Here is a 21,942-nt window from a genome sequence, read left to right as displayed (position 1 = left end):
GAAGGCTAGACGACAGAGACACGACTCATCAGAAACCAGCTGAACCAAGACTCATCAGGAACCAGCTGAACCAAGACTCATCAGGAACCAGCTGAACCAAGACTCATCAGGAACCAGCTGAACCAAGACTCATCAGAACCTAGCTGAACCACGACTCATCAGGACCCAGCTGAACCACGACTCATCAGGAACCAGCTGAACCAAGACTCATCAGGACCCAGCTGAACCAAGACTCATCAGGAACCAGCTGAACCAAGACTCATCAGGAACCAGCTGAACCAAGACTCATCAGGAACCAGCTGAACCAAGACTCATCAGAACCTAGCTGAACCACGACTCATCAGGACCCAGCTGAACCACGACTCATCAGGAACCAGCTGAACCAAGACTCATCAGGACCCAGCTGAACCAAGACTCATCAGGAACCAGCTGAACCAAGACTCATCAGGACCCAGCTGAACCAAGACTCATCAGGACCCAGCTGAACCAAGACTCATCAGGACCCAGCTGAACCAAGACTCATCAGGAACCAGCTGAACCAAGACTCATCAGGACCCAGCTGAACCAAGACTCATCAGGAACCAGCTGAACCACGACTCATCAGAACCCAGCTGAACCACGACTCATCAGGAACCAGCTGAACCAAGACTCATCAGAAACCAGCTGAAACCCAGCTGAACCATGACTCATCAGAAACCAGCTGAAACCCAGCTGAACCATGACTCATCAGAACCCAGCTGAACCACGACTCATCAGGACCCAGCTGAACCATGACTCATCAGAAACCAGCTGAAACCCAGCTGAACCATGACTCATCAGAAACCAGCTGAAACCCAGCTGAACCATGACTCATCAGGACCCAGCTGAACCACGACTCATCAGGACCCAGCTGAACCAAGACTCATCAGAACTCAGCTGAACCATGACTCAGCAGATTACCAACGTTTACATCAGAGAGTATCAGAACATGGAAATACTCTGAAGTACAAGTACCTTCAATGTGTACTGGAGTATGTGTGTGTGTGTGTGTGTGTGTGTGTGTGTGTGTGTGTGAACTCACAGTAAACGTGCACGGAGGTCTTGACCTGCTTCTTCTGTCCTCCACAGCTGACCCGACACAGCAGAGCTCCTTCATGCTCCACCATCACGGGGTCAAAGGTCACCACGGACTGAGTCCTGTTGGTGCTGACGGAGGCCGTCAGAGGTCGGTCCTCCAGCAGAGACCAGGAGACGCTTGGCATCGTGGGACAGTCCTGGACCCGGCACACCAGCTCCCCTCGCTCCCCCAGTCTGAACAGGTGCCTTCTGGGAGACACGTCCACACGCAGGCCCTGAACGCACCACGATGACACCAGCAGCACAGCTGGGAGGGTAGACAACAACAACACTGATGTAACTGAGCAGACCCTGAACGCACCACGACGACATCACGGGCCTGTTTCACAAAAGCAGAATTAGTAAACCCAGGATCAGAGACTAGGTTGAACCAGACTCAGGAAGAGAGACTAGGTTGAACCAGACTGAGGAAGAGAGACTAGGTTGAACCAGACTGAGGAAGAGAGACTAGGTTGAACCAGACTGAAGAGGAGAGACTAGGTTGAACCAGACTGAGGAAGAGAGACTAGGTTGAACCAGACTGAGGAAGAGAGACTAGGTTGAACCAGACTGAGGAAGAGAGACTAGGTTGAACCAGACTGAAGAGGAGAGACTAGGTTGAACCAGACTGAGGAAGAGAGACTAGGTTGAACCAGACTGAAGAGGAGAGACTAGGTTGAACCAGACTGAGGAGGAGAGACTAGGTTGAACCAGACTGAGGAAGAGAGACTAGGTTGAACCAGACTGAGGAGAGACTAGGTTGAACCAGACTGAAGAGGAGAGACTAGGTTGAACCAGACTGAAGAGGAGAGACTAGGTTGAACCAGACTGAGGAAGAGAGACTAGGTTGAACCAGACTGAGGAAGAGAGACTAGGTTGAACCAGACTGAAGAGGAGAGACTAGGTTGAACCAGACTGAGGAAGAGAGACTAGGTTGAACCAGACTGAGGAGGAGAGACTAGCCGGTCATTGTTGTTATATTGTATTATGTTATATTGTTATATTGTATTACGTTATATTGTTATGTTGTATTATGTTATATTGCTATATTGTATTATGTTATATTGTTATATTGTATTATGTTATATTGTTGTATTGTATTATGTTATATTGTTATATTGTATCGTGTTATATTGTTATATTGTATTATGTTATATTGCTATATTGTATCGTGTTATATTGTTATATTGTATTATGTTATATTGTTATGTTGTATTGTGTTATATTGTTATATTGTATTATGTTATATTGTATTATTTTATATTGTTATATTGTATTATGTTATATTGCTATATTGTATCGTGTTATATTGTTATATTGTTATATTGTATTATGTTATATTGATATGTTGTATTGTGTTATACTGTTATATTGTATTATGTTATATTGTATTATTTTATATTGTTATGTTGTATTATTTTATATTGTTATGTTGTATTATGTTATATTGTTATATTGTATTATGTTATATTGTTATGTTGTATTATGTTATATTGTTATATTGTATTGTGTTATATTGTTATATTGTATTATGTTATATTGTTATATTGTATTATGTTATATTGTTATATTGTATTATGTTATATTGTTATATTGTATCGTGTTATATTGTTATATTGTATTATGTTATATTGTTATATTGTATTATGTTATATTGTTATATTGTATCGTGTTATATTGTTATATTGTATTATGTTATATTGTTATATTGTATCGTGTTATATTGTATTATGTTATATTGCTATATTGTATCATGTTATATTGTTATATTGTATCGTGTTATATTGTTATATTGTATTATGTTATGTTCCTATATTGTATTATGTTATATTGTTATATTGTATTATGTTATATTGTTATGTTGTATTGTGTTATACTGTTATATTTTATATTGTTATGTTGTATTATTTTATATTGTTATGTTGTATTATGTTATATTGTTATGTTGTATTATGTTATATTGTTATGTTGTATTATGTTATATTGTATTATGTTATATTGTTATATTGTATTATGTTATATTGTTATATTGTATTACGTTATATTGCTATATTGTATTATGTTATATTGTTATGTTGTATTGTGTTATACTGTTATATTGTATTATGTTATATTGTATTATTTTATATTGTTATGTTGTATTATGTTATATTGTTATGTTGTATTATGTTATATTGTTATATTGTATTATTTTATATTGTTATATTGTATTATGTTATATTGTTATATTGTATTATGTTATATTGTTATATTGTATTACGTTATATTGTTATGTTGTATTATGTTATATTGCTATATTGTATTATGTTATATTGTTATATTGTATTATGTTATATTGTTGTATTGTATTATGTTATATTGTTATATTGTATCGTGTTATATTGTTATATTGTATTATGTTATATTGCTATATTGTATCGTGTTATATTGTTATATTGTATTATGTTATATTGTTATGTTGTATTGTGTTATACTGTTATATTGTATTATGTTATATTGTATTATTTTATATTGTTATATTGTATTATGTTATATTGCTATATTGTATCGTGTTATATTGTTATATTGTATTATGTTATATTGATATGTTGTATTGTGTTATACTGTTATATTGTATTATGTTATATTGTATTATTTTATATTGTTATATTGTATTATGTTATATTGTATTATGTTATATTGTTATATTGTATCGTGTTTTATTGTATTATGTTATATTGCTATATTGTATCATGTTATATTGTTATATTGTATCGTGTTATATTGTTATATTGTATTATGTTATATTCCTATATTGTATTATGTTATATTATATTGTATTATGTTATATTGTTATGTTGTATTATGTTATATTGTTATATTGTATCGTGTTATATTGTTATATTGTATTATGTTATATTGTTATATTGTTATATTGTATTATGTTATATTGTTATATTGTATCGTGTTTTATTGTATTATGTTATATTGCTATATTGTATCATGTTATATTGTTATATTGTATCGTGTTATATTGTTATATTGTATTATGTTATATTCCTATATTGTATTATGTTATATTGTTATATTGTATTATGTTATATTGTTATGTTGTATTGTGTTATATTGTATTATTTTATATTGTTATGTTGTATTATTTTATATTGTTATGTTGTATTATGTTATATTGTTATATTGTATTACGTTATATTGCTATATTGTATTATGTTATATTGTTATGTTGTATTGTGTTATATTGTTATGTTGTATTGTGTTATACTGTTATATTGTATTATGTTATATTGTATTATTTTATATTGTTATGTTGTATTATGTTATATTGTTATATTGTATTATGTTATATTGTTATATTGTATTACGTTATATTGTTATGTTGTATTATGTTATATTGTTATGTTGTATTATGTTATATTGTTATATTGTTACACTGTATTATGTTATATTGTATTGTTATATTTTGACACTGTGTCATGTTATATTGTATTATGTTATATTATATTTTTATACTGTATTATATTACATTTTATTATGTTATATTGTTTTATTATTAAACTCTATTATGTCATATTGTATTGTTATTATATTATGTTGCATTGTTATATTTTTATATTGTATTATGTTATGTTGCATTGTTATATTTTTATACTGTGTTATGTTAAATTGTATTGTTATATTGTATTTTGTCATATTGTTATACTGTATTATATTATATTGTATTATGTTATATTGTTATATTTGTGTTATGTTATATTGTATTATGTTATATTGTTATATTGTTATACTGTATTATATTATATTATGTTATATTGTTATTGCCTCTCCGGGAACCATCACCTTAACGTGGTGGAGAGGTTTGTGTGTCCCTATGACCCTGAGGGCTGTGTTGTCTGGAGCCTCGTGCTCCTGGTAGGGTCTCCCATGGCAAATTGGTCTTAGGTGAGGGGCCGGACTAAGAATGGTTCACAAAAAACCCAATGACGACACGAGGCAGAGGAGGAGTTACCCGGCCCGGAGGAAGCCCGGGGCCCACGTCTGGAGCCAGGCCCAGACGGAGGGCCCGTCAACGAGCGTCTGGTGGCCGGGCTTGCCACGGAGCCCGGCCGGGGATACCCCGAAAAAGGAACGTGGCACCCCCCTCCTCTCCATCCTGTGGGCTCACCACCTGCGGGAAGAACCGCTTGGGTCGGGTGCGCTGCCACACGGGTGGCAGTGAAGGCCAGGGACCTCGACGGACTGGACCCGGGCGGCAGAGGCTGGCTCTGGGGACGTGGAACGTCACCTCTCTGTGGGGGAAGGAGCCGGAGCTTGTGCGGGAGGTGGAGCGCTATCAGTTGGATCTGGTAGGGCTTACCTCTACGCACAGCCTCGGTTCTGGAACCGTACTCTTGGATAGGGGTTGGACTCTATTCTTCTCTGGAGTTGCCCATGGTGTGAGGCGCCGGGCGGGTGTGGGGATACTCACAAATGAGCTGAGTGCCGCTACGTTGGAGTTTACCCCGGTGGACGAGAGGGTCGCCTCCCTACGCCTTCGGGTTATGGGGGGGAAAACTCTGACTGTTGTTTGTGCGTATGCACCAAACAGCAGTTCGGAGTATTCGGCCTTCTTGGAGACCCTGAATGGAGTCCTGTATGGGGCTCCAGTAGGGGACTCCATAGTTCTCCTGGGAGACTTCAACGCGCACGTGGGCAACGATGGAGACACCTGGAGTGGCGTGATTGGGAGGAACGGCCTCCCTGATCTAAACCCGAGTGGTCGTTTGTTGTTGGACTTCTGTGCTAGTCATGGATTGTCCATAACGAACACCATGTTCGAACATAAGGATGCTCATAAGTGTACGTGGTACCAGAGCACCCTAGGCCGAAGGTCGATGATCGATTTTGTAATCGTATCATCTGATCTGAGGCCGCATGTTTTGGACACTCGGGTGAAGAGAGGGGCGGAGCTGTCAACTGATCACCATCTGGTGGTGAGTTGGGTCAGAGGGTGGGGGAAGACTCTGGACAGACCTGGTAAGCCCAAACGCGTAGTGAGGGTGAACTGGGAACGTCTGGAGGAGGCCCCTGTCCGAGAGATCTTCAACTCACACCTCCGGCGGAGCTTTTCTGGCATCCCTGTGGAGGTTGGGGGCATTGAACCCGAGTGGACGATGTTCAAAGCTTCCATTGCTGAAGCTGCGGCGGTGAGCTGTGGTTTTAAGGTCTTAGGTGCCTCAAGGGGCGGCAACCCTCGAACACCGTGGTGGACACCGGTGGTCAGGGAAGCCGTCCGACTGAAGAAGGAGGCCTTCCGGGATATGTTATCTCGGAGGTCTCCGGAGGCAGTTGCAGGGTACCGACGGGCCCGAAGAGCAGCAGCCACTGCCGTGACGGAGGCAAAGCAGCGGGTGTGGGAGGAGTTCGGAGCAGCCATGGAGGACTTTCGGTCGGCACCAAAGTGCTTCTGGAAAACCATCCGGCACCTTAGGAGGGGGAAACGGGGAACCATCCAAGCTGTGTACAGTAAGGATGGGACACTGTTGACCTCAACTGAGGAGGTAATCGGGCGGTGGAAGGAGCACTTTGAGGAACTTCTGAATCCGACCAATACGCCCTCTATGGTAGAGGCAGAGCTGGAAGCTGATGGGGGACCATCATCAATTACCCTGGTGGAAGTCACTGAGGTAGTCAAACAACTCCACAGTGGCAAAGCCCCGGGGATTGATGAGATCCGCCCAGAAATGCTGAAGGCTCTGGGTGGGGTGGGGCTGTCTTGGATGACACGTCTCTTCAACACCGCGTGGAAGTCGGTGACAGTGCCTAAGGAGTGGCAGACCGGGGTGGTGGTTCCCCTTTTCAAAAAGGGGGACCAGAGAGTGTGTGCCAATTACAGGGGTATCACACTGCTCAGCCTCCCTGGTAAAGTCTACTCCAAGGTGCTGGAAAGGAGGGTTCGGCCGATAGTCGAACCTCAGATCGAAGAGGAACAATGCGGATTCCGTCCTGGCCGTGGAACAACGGACCAGCTCTTCACTCTCGCAAGGATCCTGGAGGGGGCCTGGGAGTATGCCCATCCAGTCTACATGTGTTTTGTGGACTTGGAGAAGGCATATGACCGGGTCCCCCGGGAGATACTGTGGGGGGTGCTGCGGGAGTATGGGGTGAGGGGGGCACTTCTCAGGGCCATCCAATCCCTGTACGCCCAAAGCGAGAGCTGTGTTCGGATCCTCGGCAGTAAGTCGGACTCGTTTCCGGTGGAGGTTGGCCTCCGCCAGGGCTGCGCTTTGTCACCAATCCTGTTCGTGATATTCATGGACAGGATATCGAGGCGTAGTCGGGTGGAGGAGGGTTTGCAGATCGGTGTGCTGAGGATCTCATCGCTGCTTTTTGCAGATGATGTGGTCCTGTTGGCATCATCGGTCTGCGACCTCCAGCACTCACTGGATCGATTCGCAGCCGAGTGTGACGCAGTCGGGATGAGAATCAGCACCTCTAAATCTGAGGCCATGGTTCTCAGCAGGAAACCGGTGGATTGCCTACTCCGGGTAGGGAATGAGTCCTTACCCCAAGTGAAGGAGTTTAAGTATCTCGGGGTCTTGTTCGCGAGTGAGGGGACGATGGAACGTGAGATTGGTCGGAGAATCGGAGCAGCAGGGGCGGTATTGCATTCGCTTTACCGCACCGTTGTGACGAAAAGAGAGCTGAGCCAGAAGGCAAAGCTCTCGATCTACCGTTCAATCTTCGTTCCTACTCTCACCTATGGTCATGAGGGTTGGGTCATGACCGAAAGAACGAGGTCGCGGGTGCAAGCGGCCGAAATGGGTTTCCTCAGGAGGGTGGCTGGCGTCTCCCTTAGAGATAGGGTAAGAAGCTCAGTCATCCGTGAGGGACTCGGAGTAGAGTCCTTGCTCCTTTGCGTCGAAAGGAGCCAGTTGAGGTGGTTCGGGCATCTAGCACGGATGCCTCCTGGGTGCCTTCCTTGGGAGGTGTTCCAGGCACGACCAGCTGGGAGGAGACCACGGGGAAGACCCAGGACTAGGTGGAGAGATTATATCTCTACTCTGGCCTGGGAACGCCTCGGGATCCCCCAGTCAGAGCTGGTTAATGTGGCCCGGGAAAGGGAAGTTTGGGGTCCCCTGCTGGAGCTGTTGCCCCCGCGACCCGATCCCGGATAAGTGGTTGAAGATGGATGGATGGATGGATGGATGGATATTGTTATACTGTGTCATGTTATATTGTATTATTTTATATTATATTATTATACTGTATTATTTCATTTTATTGTTATATTATAATGTTATATTTTTTTACTGTTATGTTATATTATATTGTGATGTAATATTGTTGTTGTATTATGTTATATTGTTATATTGTATTATGGTATATTGCTATATTGTATTATTTTATATTGTAATATTGTATTATGTTATATTGTTATACTGTATTATATTACATTTTATTATGTTATATTGTTTTATTATTATACTGTATTATGCCATATTGTATTGTTATGTTATAATGTTATATTGCATTTGTTATATTGTTATATTGTATTATGTTATATTGCATTGTTATATTGTATTATGTTATGTTGCATTATTATATTTCTATACTGTGTTGGGTTAAATTGTATTGTTATATTGTATTTTGTTATATTGTTATACTGTATAATATTATATTGTATTATGTTATATTGTTATATTTGTGTTGTTATATTGTATTGTTATATTGTTATACTGTATTACATTATATTATGTTATATTGTTATACTATATCATGTTATATTGTATTATGTTCTATTGTTATACTGTTATATCATATTGTATTATTTTATATTATATTATTATACTGTATTTTGTCATTGTATTGTTATATTATAATGTTATATTGTTATACTGTTGTTATATTATATTGTGATGTTATATTGTTATACTGTATTGTTATATTGTTATGCTGTATTATATTATATTGTTATACTGTATTATATTATATTGTATTATGTTATATTGTTATACTGTGTCATGTTATACTGTATTATATTATATTATGTTATATTGTTATACTGTTTCATGTTATACTGTATTATATTATATTGTATTATGTTCTATTGTTATACTGTATTATATTATATTGTATTGTTATATTGTAATACTGTATTATATTATATTATGTTCTAATGTTATACTGAATCATGTTATATTGTATTATGTTATATTGTTATACTGTTTCATGTTATACTGTATTGTGTTATTTTACTATATTGTAGAACATTAACAACACACCACATTAATAATATCGTCTTTTATCTAAAGCTTCACATGAACGATAATAGAGATAAATAACGTTAAATCTGATGTTTGAAACAATAAAAAAGTAATAAACTCATCAAATAAATAAATTCACAAGTCCACAGAGTTTCTCAAAATGGGGGTCGTGACCCCTCAGAGAGTCACCTGATGTTTACCAACTCTGATAAACGGACTGATTTATAATCAATAAAGAGAAATGTTCCTCCTTTTATAACGTTTGTCTCTTTATTATTATTATTAAGTTATTATTATCAATAAGTTATAATTATAATAATAATAATAATAATAAGTTATTCTTCTGTATTAAACACACACTGACAGGACAACAGGAATAAACAGTTTAACATCAGAATCAAATATATCACTGATGATTGAAATGATTCTTACTCACCTGAGAGAACAGAAATCCTGCAGACAAACATCTCACTCCTCAGAGGGTTTAACCAGCAGACTGATGAACACATGAATAAAAGAATGAAAGAATGAAAGAAAGAAAGAAGAGATAACCAGAGAACAGAGAGCAGAGAGCAGCAGCGTCTCCTTCGTGTCGACGTTCCTCTGAATCAGTTCCTCAGCAAACAGTCGATCTGTGAAAGCAGACGCCTCCTCTGAACCTCTTTATCTCCCTCTGCCCCCCCCACCCCTCCATCTCTTTATGTCTGTCTCTCTCCTTCTCTCTCTCTCTGTCTGTCTGAATGTCTCTCTACCTCCCTCTCTCTACTTCCCTCTCTCTGTGATTCTCAGTCTAGAGAGGATGGCTCCCTCTGCAGGACAGACGGGACCTCAAACATTACTTTCATTAATACTCTCCTTTTCTTTCTCTTTCATTCTCTCTCTCTCTCTCTCTCTCTCTCTCTCTCTCTCTCTCTTTACAGTAAGGGACCCTTGACTTTACGTCTCTTTGCAGTAAGGGACCCTGACTTTACGTCTCTTTGCAGTAAGGGACCCTTGCCTTTATGTCTCTTTGCAGTAAGGGACCCTGACTTTACGTCTCTTTGCAGTAAGGGACCCTTCACTTTACGTCTCTTTGCAGTAAGGGACCCTTGACTTTACGTCTCTTTGCAGTAAGGGACCCTTGACTTTACGTCTCTTTGCAGTAAGGGACCCTTGACTTTACGTCTCTTTGCAGTAAGGGACCCTGACTTTACGTCTCTTTGCAGTAAGGGACCCTTGACTTTACGTCTCTTTACAGTAAGGGACCCTTGACTTTACGTCTCTTTACAGTAAGGGACCATTGACTTTACGTCTCTTTACAGTAAGGGACCCTTGACTTTACGTCTCTTTACAGTAAGGGACCATTGACTTTACGTCTCTTTACAGTAAGGGACCCTTGACTTTACGTCTCTTTACAGTAAGGGACCCTTGACTTTACGTCTCTTTACAGTAAGGGACCTTGACTTTACGTCTCTTTGCAGTAAGGGACCCTTGACTTTACGTCTCTTTACAGTAAGGGACCCTTGACTTTACGTCTCTTTACAGTAAGGGACCATTGACTTTACGTCTCTTTACAGTAAGGGACCCTTGACTTTACGTCTCTTTACAGTAAGGGACCTTGACTTTACGTCTCTTTGCAGTAAGGGACCCTTGACTTTACGTCTCTTTACAGTAAGGGACCCTTGACTTTACGTCTCTTTACAGTAAGGGACCCTTGACTTTACACTGTAAAGAGACGTATTGACTGATTGATTGATTGATTGACTGACTGATTGACTGACTGATTGATTGACTGACTGATTGACTGACTGATTGATTGACTGACTGATTGACTGATTGATTGATTGATTGATTGACTGACTGATTGATTTATTGACTGATTGATGATGAATTGATTGACTGATTGATTGATTGACTGATTGACTGACTGATTGATTGATTGACTGACTGATTGACTGACTGATTGATTGACTGACTGATTGATTGACTGACTGATTGATTGACTGACTGATTGATTGACTGATTGACTGATTGATTGATTGACTGACTGATTGATTGACTGATTGACTGATTGATTGATTGATTGACTGACTGATTGATTGACTGATTGATTGACTGACTGATTGATTGACTGACTGATTGACTGACTGATTGATTGATTGATTGATTGACTGACTGATTGACTGACTGATTGACTGATTGACTGACTGACTGATTGACTGACTGATTGATTGATTGACTGACTGATTGATTGACTGATTGACTGATTGATTGATTGACTGACTGATTGGCTGACTGATTGATTGACTGACTGATTGACTGACTGATTGACTGACTGATTGGCTGACTGATTGATTGACTGACTGATTGACTGACTGATTGACTGACTGATTGATTGACTGACTGATTGATCGATTGACTGACTGATTGACTGACTGATTGATTGACTGATTGACTGATTGATTGATTGACTGACTGATTGACTGACTGACTCTCAGTGTGAGTCATGTGACCAAAGTCACTTCCTGGTTTTGTTGTGTGTCACCTGAAGGTTCAGGTCACATGTCTGACCGTCATCATTACCCAGAATTCAACCTGATTCAGGTATTTGATTCCTTTTCTGATGATCAACTCATATTTTCAATAAACTATTTCATCAGATTCTAGAAACCCAGTAAATATAAAGTTCCCCTCCGAGACGGGGAAGAAGGAAGGAACAGAAAATACAAATACTCAAGTAGAAGTACCTGGAACTCGTACTTCAGTACGGTACTTGAGTAAATGTACCCGTCACAGATCTGGAAACAGGAAACAGGAAACAGGAAACAGCGTCAGAAGAATAATTTGTTTATTTTCCATCTCCGATAAAAACTGAAATCTACGAGTTAGTTTCTACGTTTCCCTTTAATACAATAAAATACCACCTTAAAATACACGATCAGAGTACTTCATTTAAACACCATCAACCAGGATGTGGTTCTTCCAAAATAAAAGCCCTCTGCTGCCGTGTATGAAAGTAAAGCTCCTTTAACACGTTGAAGGCACTTCAGAGCCTGAGAGACATTTAGAGACATATTAATACACTGTTCACACCTGGTACACGTTAAAGTTAACGTACCGACGTCTTCCTCTGACGTTAAAGTTAACGCAGAGATAACGTACGTACCGACGTCTTCCTCTGCCGTTAAAGTTAACGCAGAGATAACGTACGTACCGACGTCTTTCTCTGACGTTAAAGTTAACGCAGAGGTAACAAACGTACTGACGTCTTCTTCTGACGTTAAAGTTAACGCAGAGATACAAACGTACCGACGTCTTCCTCTGCCGTTAAAGTTAACGCAGAGGTAACAAACGTACCGACGTCTTCTTCTGACGTTAAAGTTAACGTACCGACGTCTTCCTCTGACGTTAAAGTTAACGCAGAGGTAACAAACGTACCGACGTCTTCCTCTGCCGTTAAAGTTAACGCAGAGGTAACAAACGTAACGACGTCTTCTTCTGACGTTAAAGTTAACGTACCGACGTCTTCCTCTGACGTTAAAGTTAACGCAGAGATAACGAACGTACCGACGTCTTCCTCTGACGTTAAAGTTAACGCAGAGATAACAAACGTACCGACGTTTTCCTCTGACGTTAACGTTAACGCAGAGATAACGTACGTACCGACGTCTTCCTCTGACGTTAACGTTAACGCAGAGATAACGTATGTACCGACGTCTTCCTCTGACGTTAAAGTTAACGCAGAGTTAACGTACGTACCGACGTCTTCTTCTGACGTTAAAGTTAACGCAGAGATAACGTACGTACCGACGTCTTCTTCTGACGTTAAAGTTAACGCAGAGATAGCAGTTAGCTTCAGTTAGCTGTTAGCTTCTGTTAGCTGTTAGCTTCAGTTAGCTACAGTTAGCTGTTAGCTTCAGTTAGCTTCAGTTAGCTGTTAGCTTCAGTTAGCTGTTAGCTTCAGTTAGCTCCAGTTATCTGTTAGCTTCAGTTAGCTGTTAGCTTAAGTTAGCTTCAGTTAGCTGTTAGCTTCAGTTAGCTGTTAGCTTCAGTTAGCTTCAGTTAGCTGTTAGCTTCAGTTAGCTCCAGTTAGCTGTTAGCTTCAGTTAGCTGTTAGCTTCAGTTAGCTGTTAGCTTCAGTTAGCTGTTAGCTTCAGTTAGCTACAGTTAGCTGTTAGCTTCAGTTAGCTGTTAGCTTCAGTTAGCTGTTAGCTTCAGTTAGCTGTTAGCTTCAGTTAGCTTCAGTTAGCTGTTAGCTTCAGTTAGCTGTTAGCTTCAACATAATGATAATTTATTAGATATTATCTATCTGATGAAACTGAATAAAAACAGAAATACTTCAAATCATCAGTTAACTGAACCAACAAGACGACCAATCAGAAGCCTCTTTAAGGCTGAGTGGGCGTCGACACATGCACACGCACGCACGCACGCACGCACGCACGCGCGCACACACACACACACACACACACACACACAGGTGTGTTTTCCTGAGTTTCGGGTCCCTTCTTCTTCTACTGTTATTATTGCTGCTGATTAGAGAGACTAAACTCCGACCAATCACAAGTCGGAGACGGGAGGTAAATACTGTAACCATGACGACAGAGAGAGAGTCGTCGTCAGCGGATCCTTCAGTTCATAAAAAACAAAACAAAAATATCTTCTTATAAAATGAGTCTTCTTTATCTAAATAAATCTTCTTCTGTAGATTACATCGTATTAACAGGCAGCTCCTGCTGCTCCACAGAGGGGATTGTGGGTAATGTGTCCTCAGGTGAGATCTGTAGTTCTAGTACTGGATGTAGTCGGACTGAAGAGACTGAAAGACAAAAGATGAAGACAGCAGTCAGATATCGTCTCTGTCCTTTAACAGTCCACGGTCTGGTTCTGATGCTCCGCTGACACATCTATATATACTCTATATATATATATCTATATATATACACACTGTATATACTCTATACATCTATATATACTCTATATATATATCTATATATACACACTGTATATACTCTATACATCTATATATACTCTATATATATATATATATACACACTGTATATACTCTATACATCTATATATACTCTCTATATATATATATATACACACTGTATATACTCTATACATCTATATATACTCTATATATATCTATATATATATATACACACACTGTATATACTCTATACATCTATATATATATATCTATATATATACACACTGTATATACTGTAGACATCTATATATACTCTATATATATATATATCTATATATATACACACTGTATATACTCTATACATCTATATATACTCTATATATATATATATCTATATATATACACACTGTATATACTCTATACATCTATATATACTCTATATATATCTATATATATATACACACACTGTATATACTCTATACATCTATATATACTCTATATATATATATATATATATATATACACACACTGTATATACTCTATACATCTATATATACTCTATATATATCTATATATATACACACTGTATATACTGTATACATCTATATATATGCTGTATACATCTATGTATATATACGCACTGTATATACTATATACATATATCTATATCTATATCTATAATATAGATATATGATATAGGGTATAGGGAGATGGGGGGGGGACACATAGAGAAAGACACCATTCACACTCATATTCACACCTACAGGACATTTACAGTCAACAATGAACCTGCATGTCTTTGGACTGTGGGAGGAAACCTGAGTACCCGGAGTAAACCCACACTAACCTGCATGTCTTTAGACTGTGGGAGGAAACCTGAGGACCGGAGTAAACCCACACTAACCTGCATGTCTTTGGACTGTGGGAGGAAACCTGAGAACCGGAGTAAACCCACACTAACCTGCATGTCTTTGGACTGTGGGAGGAAACCTGAGAACCGGAGTAAACCCACACTAACCTGCATGTCTTTAGACTGTGGGAGGAAACCTGAGAACCTGGAGTAAACCCACACTAACCTGCATGTCTTTGGACTGTGGGAGGAAACCTGAGAACCGGAGTAAACCCACACTAACCCTCCTGGTTCCTCAGATCAGCAGCAGCTCCATGTTAGTGAAGTTAATATGAAACTCATTAATCTGAGAGAAAACATGATTCACACCTGGTCATGTGACCTCTGCTGTAGAGACAGCAGACTGAGATCAGGAACACAGCGGATGTTATTATTGATGTTATTATTGATGTTAATATTGATGTTATTATTGATGTTATCTGATGTTATTATTGATGTTATTATTGATGTTATTATTGATGTTATCTGATGTTATTATTGATGTTATTATTGATGTTATTATTGATGTTATTATTGATGTTATCTGATGTTATTATTGATGTTATTATCTGATGTTATTATTGATGTTATCTGATGTTATTATTGATGTTATTATTGACGTTATCTGATTTTATTATTGATATTATCTGATGTTATTATTGACGTTATTATCTGATGTTATTATTGATGTTATTACTGATGTTAATATTGATGTTATCTGATGTTATTATTGATGTTATCTGATGTTATTATTGATGTTATTATTTGATGTTATTATTGATGTTATTATTGATGTTATTATTTGATGTTATTATTGATGTTATCTGATGTTATTATTGATGTTATTATTGATGTTATTATTTGATGTTATTATTGATGTTATTATTGATGTTATTATTGATGTTATTATTTGATGTTATTATTGATATTATCTGATGTTATTATTGATGTTATTATTGATGTTATTATTTGATGTTATTATTGATGTTATTATTTGATGTTATTATTGATGTTATCATTGATGTTATCATTTGATGTGATTATTGATGTTATTATTTGATATTATTGATTTTATCATTTGATGTTATTATTGATGTTATTATTGATGTTATTATTGATATTATTGATGTTATCTGATGTTATTATTGATGTTATTATTGATGTTATTATTTGATGTTATTATTGATGTTATTATTGATATTATTGATGTTATCTGATGTTATTATTGATGTTATTATTTGATGTTATTATTGATGTTATTATTGATGTTATTATTGATGTTATTATTGATATTATTTGATGTTATTATTGATGTTATTATTGATGTTCTATTTGAACCTGAATGATCTAGTGGACCATCCAGCTGCATCCGGTGTGTTGATGATGTCAGAACAGAGAGAACCAATCAGCAGAGAGGAGTGGGGCTGAGCTGCTGCTGTGTCAGAGGACTTACAGGTATGGAGCGGCTCAGGTAGCGTCCTGCCGGGCCCTTCAGAGGGCCGTAGGGCCCCGGGCCCCTATAGGGGCTGAAGTCCTGAGGCCCCGGCCTGCCGCTGGGCACCGCAGAGCCCCCGTACAGACCGCCGTTGTTGTTGACCTCGTGCTGCGCGCTGCGAGGACCGTTACCATAGCGACACAGAGAGGGCGGGGCCAGAGGGGAGGAGGTTGAGCTGATAGACACAGAGGAGGAGGAGGAGGAGGAGGAAGGAGGAGGAAGAAGAGGGGAGTACGGAGCGGTTCTGTCCTCGTCCACGTCGGCACCGTAAAGATCACCGAGAGAGCTGGCCAACCGCGAGCTGGGGGGGGGGGGGGGGGGGGGGGGGGGAAGGGGAGGGGACAGGTTATCAACACAGTATAACAACACACAGACAGCTGGGGGGGGGGGGGGGGGGATACAGGCTGTGTACTAGCACTACTACAGGCTGTGTATTAGTACTAACAGCTACTACAGGCTGTGTATTAGTACTACTACAGGCTGTGTATTAGTACTAACAGCTACTACAGGCTGTGTATTAGTACTACTACAGGCTGTGTATTAGTACTAACAGCTACTACAGGCTGTGTATTAGTACTAACAGCTACTACAGGCTGTGTATTAGTACTAACAGCTACTACAGGCTGTGTACTAGTACTACTACAGGCTGTGTATTAGTACTAACAGCTACTACAGGCTGTGTATTAGTACTACTACAGGCTGTGTATTAGTACTAACAGCTACTACAGGCTGTGTACTAGTACTACTACAGGCTGTGTATTAGTACTAACAGCTACTACAGGCTGTGTATTAGTACTAACAGCTACTACAGGCTGTGTACTAGTACTACTACAGGCTGTGTATTAGTACTAACAGCTACTACAGGCTGTGTATTAGTACTACAGGCTGTGTATTAGTACTAACAGCTACTACAGGCTGTGTATTAGTACTAACAGCTACTACAGGCTGTGTACTAGTACTACTACAGGCTGTGTATTAGTACTAACAGCTACTACAGGCTGTGTATTAGTACTACAGGCTGTGTATTAGTACTAACAGCTACTACAGGCTGTGTATTAGTACTACAGGCTGTGTATTAGTACTAACAGCTACTACAGGCTGTGTATTAGTACTAACAGGTACGATAGGCATTGGAGTCGGGTGCAGTGTAAGCCAGGCGGCAGGTAAAGGCATCTCAGACTGGTTCTAGGTACGTGGAACGTCACCTCTCTGGCAAAGGAATCCAGAGGTGGTGTGGGAGGTGGAACAGTACCAACTACATATAGTTGGTACCGCTCCACCTCCAGGCATAGCTCTGGTTCTGGAACCAAACTCCTGGAGAGGAGCTGGACTCTCTCCTTTTCCGCCCAGGTTGAGAGGCGCCGGGCGGGTGAGGGGATACTCACGAGTCCCCGGCTGAGCGCCGCTGTGTTGGAGTACTCCCCGGAGAACCAGAGGGTCACCTCTAACCGGAGAACCAGAGGGTCACCTCTAACAGAGAACCAGAGGGTCACCTCTAACAGAGAACCAGAGGGTCGTCTCTAACAGGAGAACCAGAGGGTCACCTCTAACGGAGAACCAGAGGGTCGTCTCTAACAGGAGAACCAGAGGGTCACCTCTAACAGAGAACCAGAGGGTCACCTCTAACGGAGAACCAGAGGGTCACCTCTAACGGAGAACCAGAGGGTCACCTCTAACGGAGAACCAGAGGGTCACCTCTAACGGAGAACCAGAGGGTCACCTCTAACAGAGAACCAGAGGGTCACCTCTAACAGGAGAACCAGAGGGTCACCTCTAACAGAGAACCAGAGGGTCGTCTCTAACAGGAGAACCAGAGGGTCACCTCTAACGGAGAACCAGAGGGTCACCTCTAACAGAGAACCAGAGGGTCACCTCTAACGGAGAACCAGAGGGTCACCTCTAACGGAGAACCAGAGGGTCGTCTCTAACAGGAGAACCAGAGGGTCGTCTCTAACAGGAGAACCAGAGGGTCACCTCTAACGGAGAACCAGAGGGTCACCTCTAACGGAGAACCAGAGGGTCACCTCTAACGGAGAACCAGAGGGTCGCCTCTAACAGGAGAACCAGAGGGTCACCTCTAACAGAGAACCAGAGGGTCGTCTCTAACAGGAGAACCAGAGGGTCACCTCTAACAGAGAACCAGAGGGTCACCTCTAACGGAGAACCAGAGGGTCACCTCTAACGGAGAACCAGAGGGTCGCCTCTAACGGAGAACCAGAGGGTCGCCTCTAACGGAGAACCAGAGGGTCGCCTCTAACGGAGAACCAGAGGGTCGCCTCTAACGGAGAACCAGAGGGTCGCCTTGGTACCAGAGCACCAGAGGTCATCATATACGTACAGGTACATACATGACCTTTGACCTCTGTATCTAACCCTAACCATCAGGAGCAGGAAGTACTACTAGCTAAGTATTAGTACAAACAGCTTTTGTTAGTGGAGTTGAAGTACTAAGAGCTACTAGAAGGGTTTGATTACCTACAAGTACTACCACATGTTGATTCTTACAAATGGCACTACTAAGAGATGATCTGATACCATACAGACAGGAAGTCAGACAGGAAGTCAGGTGAGTCCGACAGGAAGTCAAACAGGAAGTGGATGGTAACACTGACCTCCTGATGTTGGACGCCGTTGACGAAGGACTCCTTCCGATCCTCTTGGCGGCAGCAGAAGAAGAGGATGCTGGGAATTTGGAGGACTTGAGGGGGGAGGAGGGGCCCTGACCGCCACCCATTGACCACCTGAACACAGACACGTATGACGATCAATACGTGTATCGATTACTGCTCGTTATCAGCAACGATTAGTGAGAAACAACACACACTCATGAACGTCTGAGCTGATATATCTGTTTACTACACGGCGTTGTTGAATACTCCATTCTGATTGGTCAATCACGGCGTTCTACCATCGCTGTGTATAGCAGACCGTTGCTATGTATAGCAGACCGTTGCTGCGTATAGCAGGCCGTTGCTGCGTATAGCAGGCCGTTGCTGCGTAAAGCAGGCCGTTGCTGCGTATAGCAGGCCGTTGCTGCGTATAGCAGGCCGTTGCTGCGTATAACAGACCGTTTCTGCGTATAACAGACCGTTGCTGCGTATAGCAGACCGTTGCTACGTATTACAGACCGTTGCTAGGTATAGCAGACCGTTGCTACGTATAGCAGACCATTGCTACGTATACCGTTGCTACGTATAGCAGGCCGTTGCGACGTATAGCAGATCGTTGCTACGTAAAGCAGACCGTTGCTACGTATAGCAGACCGTTGCAACGTATAGCAGACCGTTGCTGTGTATAACAGACCGTTGCTGTGTATAGCAGACCGTTGCTACGTATAACAGACCGTTGCTACGTATAACAGACCATTGCTGTGTATAACAGACCGTTGCTGTGTATAACAGACCGTTGCTACGTATAGCAGACCGTTGCTACGTATAACAAACCGTTTCTGTGTATAACAGACCGTTGCTGGGTATAGCAGACCGTTGCTATGTATTACAGACCGTTGCTGCGTATAGCAGACCGTTGATGTGTATAGCAGACCGTTGCTGTGTATAGCAGACCATTGCTACGTATAACAGACCGTTGCTGTGTATAGCAGACCGTTGCTATGTATAACAGACCGTTTCTGTGTATAACAGACCGTTGCTGTGTATAGCAGACCGTTGCTATGTATAACAGACCGTTGCTGTGTATAGCAGACCGTTGCTACGTATAGCAGACCGCTGCTGTGTATAACAGACCGTTGCTGTGTTTTGCAGACCGTTGCTGTGTATAGCAGACCGTTGCTGTGTATAACAGACCGTTGCTGTGTATAACAGACCGTTGCTGTGTATAGCAGACCGTTGCTGTGTATAACAGACAGTTGCTGTGTATAGCAGACCGTTGCTGTGTATAGCAGACCGTTGCTGCGTATAACAGACCGTTGCTGCGTATAACAGACCGTTGCTGCGTATAACAGACCGTTGCTGTGTATAGCAGACCGTTGCTGTGTATAGCAGACCGTTGCTGTGTATAACAGACCGTTGCTGTGTATAGCAGACTGTTGCTGTGTATAACAGACCGTTGCTGTGTATAGCAGACTGTTGCTACGTATAACAGACCGTTGCTGTGTATAACAGACCGTTGCTGTGTATAGCAGACTGTTGCTGTGTATTACAGACCGTTGCTGTGTATAGCAGACTGTTGCTACGTATAACAGACCGTTGCTGTGGCATCAACTGTCGAGATAACTAATGTCTTCATACATGTTATTGATTACAGCTATAAGATGTATATGAATGATGAAAATGGGCGTAGTTCTGTGATGACCCAGTTAGAGTTATTCTGTGTCCTGTCAGACCAGAGTCAGGGTTAAACAGCCCACAGACCCAGACCAGCTGTCAGACCAGAGTCAGGGTTAAACAGCCCACAGACCCAGACCAGCTGAGGAGCAGAGAGTTACCTGATTGGCTGAGAGGCCGACCTGCTGTGGATCTTCATCTCCTCCAGTCTGAAAGACAACAGGACACGTTAAACCCTCACATCATCATACTTCTGTTTCTATGGGAACGCAGCCGTCCAGGCTGGTTCTGGTTCTGGTCTGGGACCCGGTACCTGAGAGCTCCGGTGGTGGCGGGTCGGGGGGGACGCCGGCTCTTTAAGGCTCTCAGTTTGTCTCCCTGAGTCAGACTCAGTCCTCCGTCCACCGTCTCACTCTGGAGGACAAAACAAACGCACCACGTCACCACGTGTGTTACAGTGTGTGTTGCAGTGTACTGTGTGTGTGTGTTACAGTGTGTGTTACAGTGTGTACTGCTGTGTACTGTGTGTGTGTGTGTGTGTGTGTGTGTGTTACTGTGTACTGTGTGTGTGTTACAGTGTGTGTTGCAGTGTACTGTGTGTGTGTGTGTGTGTGTGTGTATTACAGTGGGTGTTGCAGTGTACTGTGTGTGTGTGTTACAGTGTGTGTTACAGTGTGTACTGCTGTGTACTGTGTGTGTGTTACTGTGTACTGTGTGTGTGTTACAGTGTGTGTTGCAGTGTACTGTGTGTGTGTGTGTGTGTGTGTGTGTGTGCGCGTGTGTGGTACCTCGTGCAGACTGCTGCTGTGGGGGGAGCTGGTCAAGGTGAGGTCGTCCATACTGGTGATGAGGTGAGACACCCCCCCCCTCTCCTCCAGCTGGACCGTCTGGGAACGCTGGCTGTCGCCTAGCAACCACAGCGCTGCCTGCTTCCTACACACACACACACACACACACACATCACACACATCTGTTAGAGGTAAAGCTCATTATAAGCCACCAACAGGCTGCTTTAAAGGCTCTAGTAG

At 41.2% G+C, this 21,942-nt stretch overlaps 2 protein-coding genes and 1 long non-coding RNA gene across 5 annotated transcripts in view; 1 reads left to right on the top strand and 2 right to left on the bottom strand.

The window, feature by feature from the left end:
- Window positions 1–859: 859 nt before the first annotated feature.
- On the bottom strand, window positions 860–10,060 carry LOC119484319 (vascular cell adhesion protein 1-like). The gene is made up of 2 exons (XM_037763057.1): window positions 9,772–10,060; window positions 860–1,363 (listed from the first exon to the last, which is right to left on the bottom strand). The coding sequence occupies exons 1-2, from the start codon at window positions 9,842–9,844 to the stop codon at window positions 996–998; spliced, it is 441 nt and encodes a 146-aa protein (XP_037618985.1). The 5' UTR covers window positions 9,845–10,060; the 3' UTR covers window positions 860–995.
- A 2,638-nt stretch (window positions 10,061–12,698) lies between these two features.
- On the top strand, window positions 12,699–13,211 carry LOC119484315. The gene is made up of 2 exons (XR_005205956.1): window positions 12,699–12,787; window positions 12,917–13,211. It is a non-coding gene; the product is annotated as an uncharacterized LOC119484315 (long non-coding RNA).
- A 762-nt stretch (window positions 13,212–13,973) lies between these two features.
- Window positions 13,974–21,942, bottom strand: part of LOC119484320 (dual specificity protein phosphatase CDC14AB-like) — a 22,079-nt gene continuing 14,110 nt past the window's right edge. The window contains exons 11-16 of one of the 3 annotated variants that reach the window (XM_037763058.1): window positions 21,703–21,847; window positions 21,228–21,328; window positions 21,076–21,123; window positions 19,244–19,372; window positions 16,590–16,932; window positions 13,974–14,133 (exon numbers count right to left, since the gene is read on the bottom strand). In XM_037763058.1, the coding sequence (XP_037618986.1) occupies window positions 14,104–14,133; window positions 16,590–16,932; window positions 19,244–19,372; window positions 21,076–21,123; window positions 21,228–21,328; window positions 21,703–21,847 (796 nt within the window). In that variant the 3' untranslated portion in view covers window positions 13,974–14,103. The remainder of the gene's footprint in view (window positions 14,134–16,589; window positions 16,933–19,243; window positions 19,373–21,075; window positions 21,124–21,227; window positions 21,329–21,702; window positions 21,848–21,942) is intronic. The other 2 variants (XM_037763059.1, XM_037763060.1) reach the window with 2 other exon arrangements.

The sequence above is a fragment of the Sebastes umbrosus genome, unplaced genomic scaffold, assembly GCF_015220745.1.
Source record: "Sebastes umbrosus isolate fSebUmb1 unplaced genomic scaffold, fSebUmb1.pri scaffold_145_arrow_ctg1, whole genome shotgun sequence".
Taxonomy (NCBI): Eukaryota; Metazoa; Chordata; class Actinopteri; order Perciformes; family Sebastidae; genus Sebastes; species Sebastes umbrosus.
The sequence above is the reverse complement of the archived record's forward strand: the minus strand, read 5'-3'. Positions and strand labels throughout refer to the sequence as shown.

Coding starts and splice junctions, on each gene's coding strand:
- LOC119484319 (XM_037763057.1), bottom strand. CDS start 9,844: ATGTGTTCATCAGTCTGCTGGTTAAACCCTCTGAGGAGTGAGATGTTT. Junction 1,364..9,771: donor CAGGATTTCTGTTCTCTCAG/GTGAGTAAGAAT, acceptor CTACCCTCCCAG/CTGTGCTGCTGGTGTCATCG.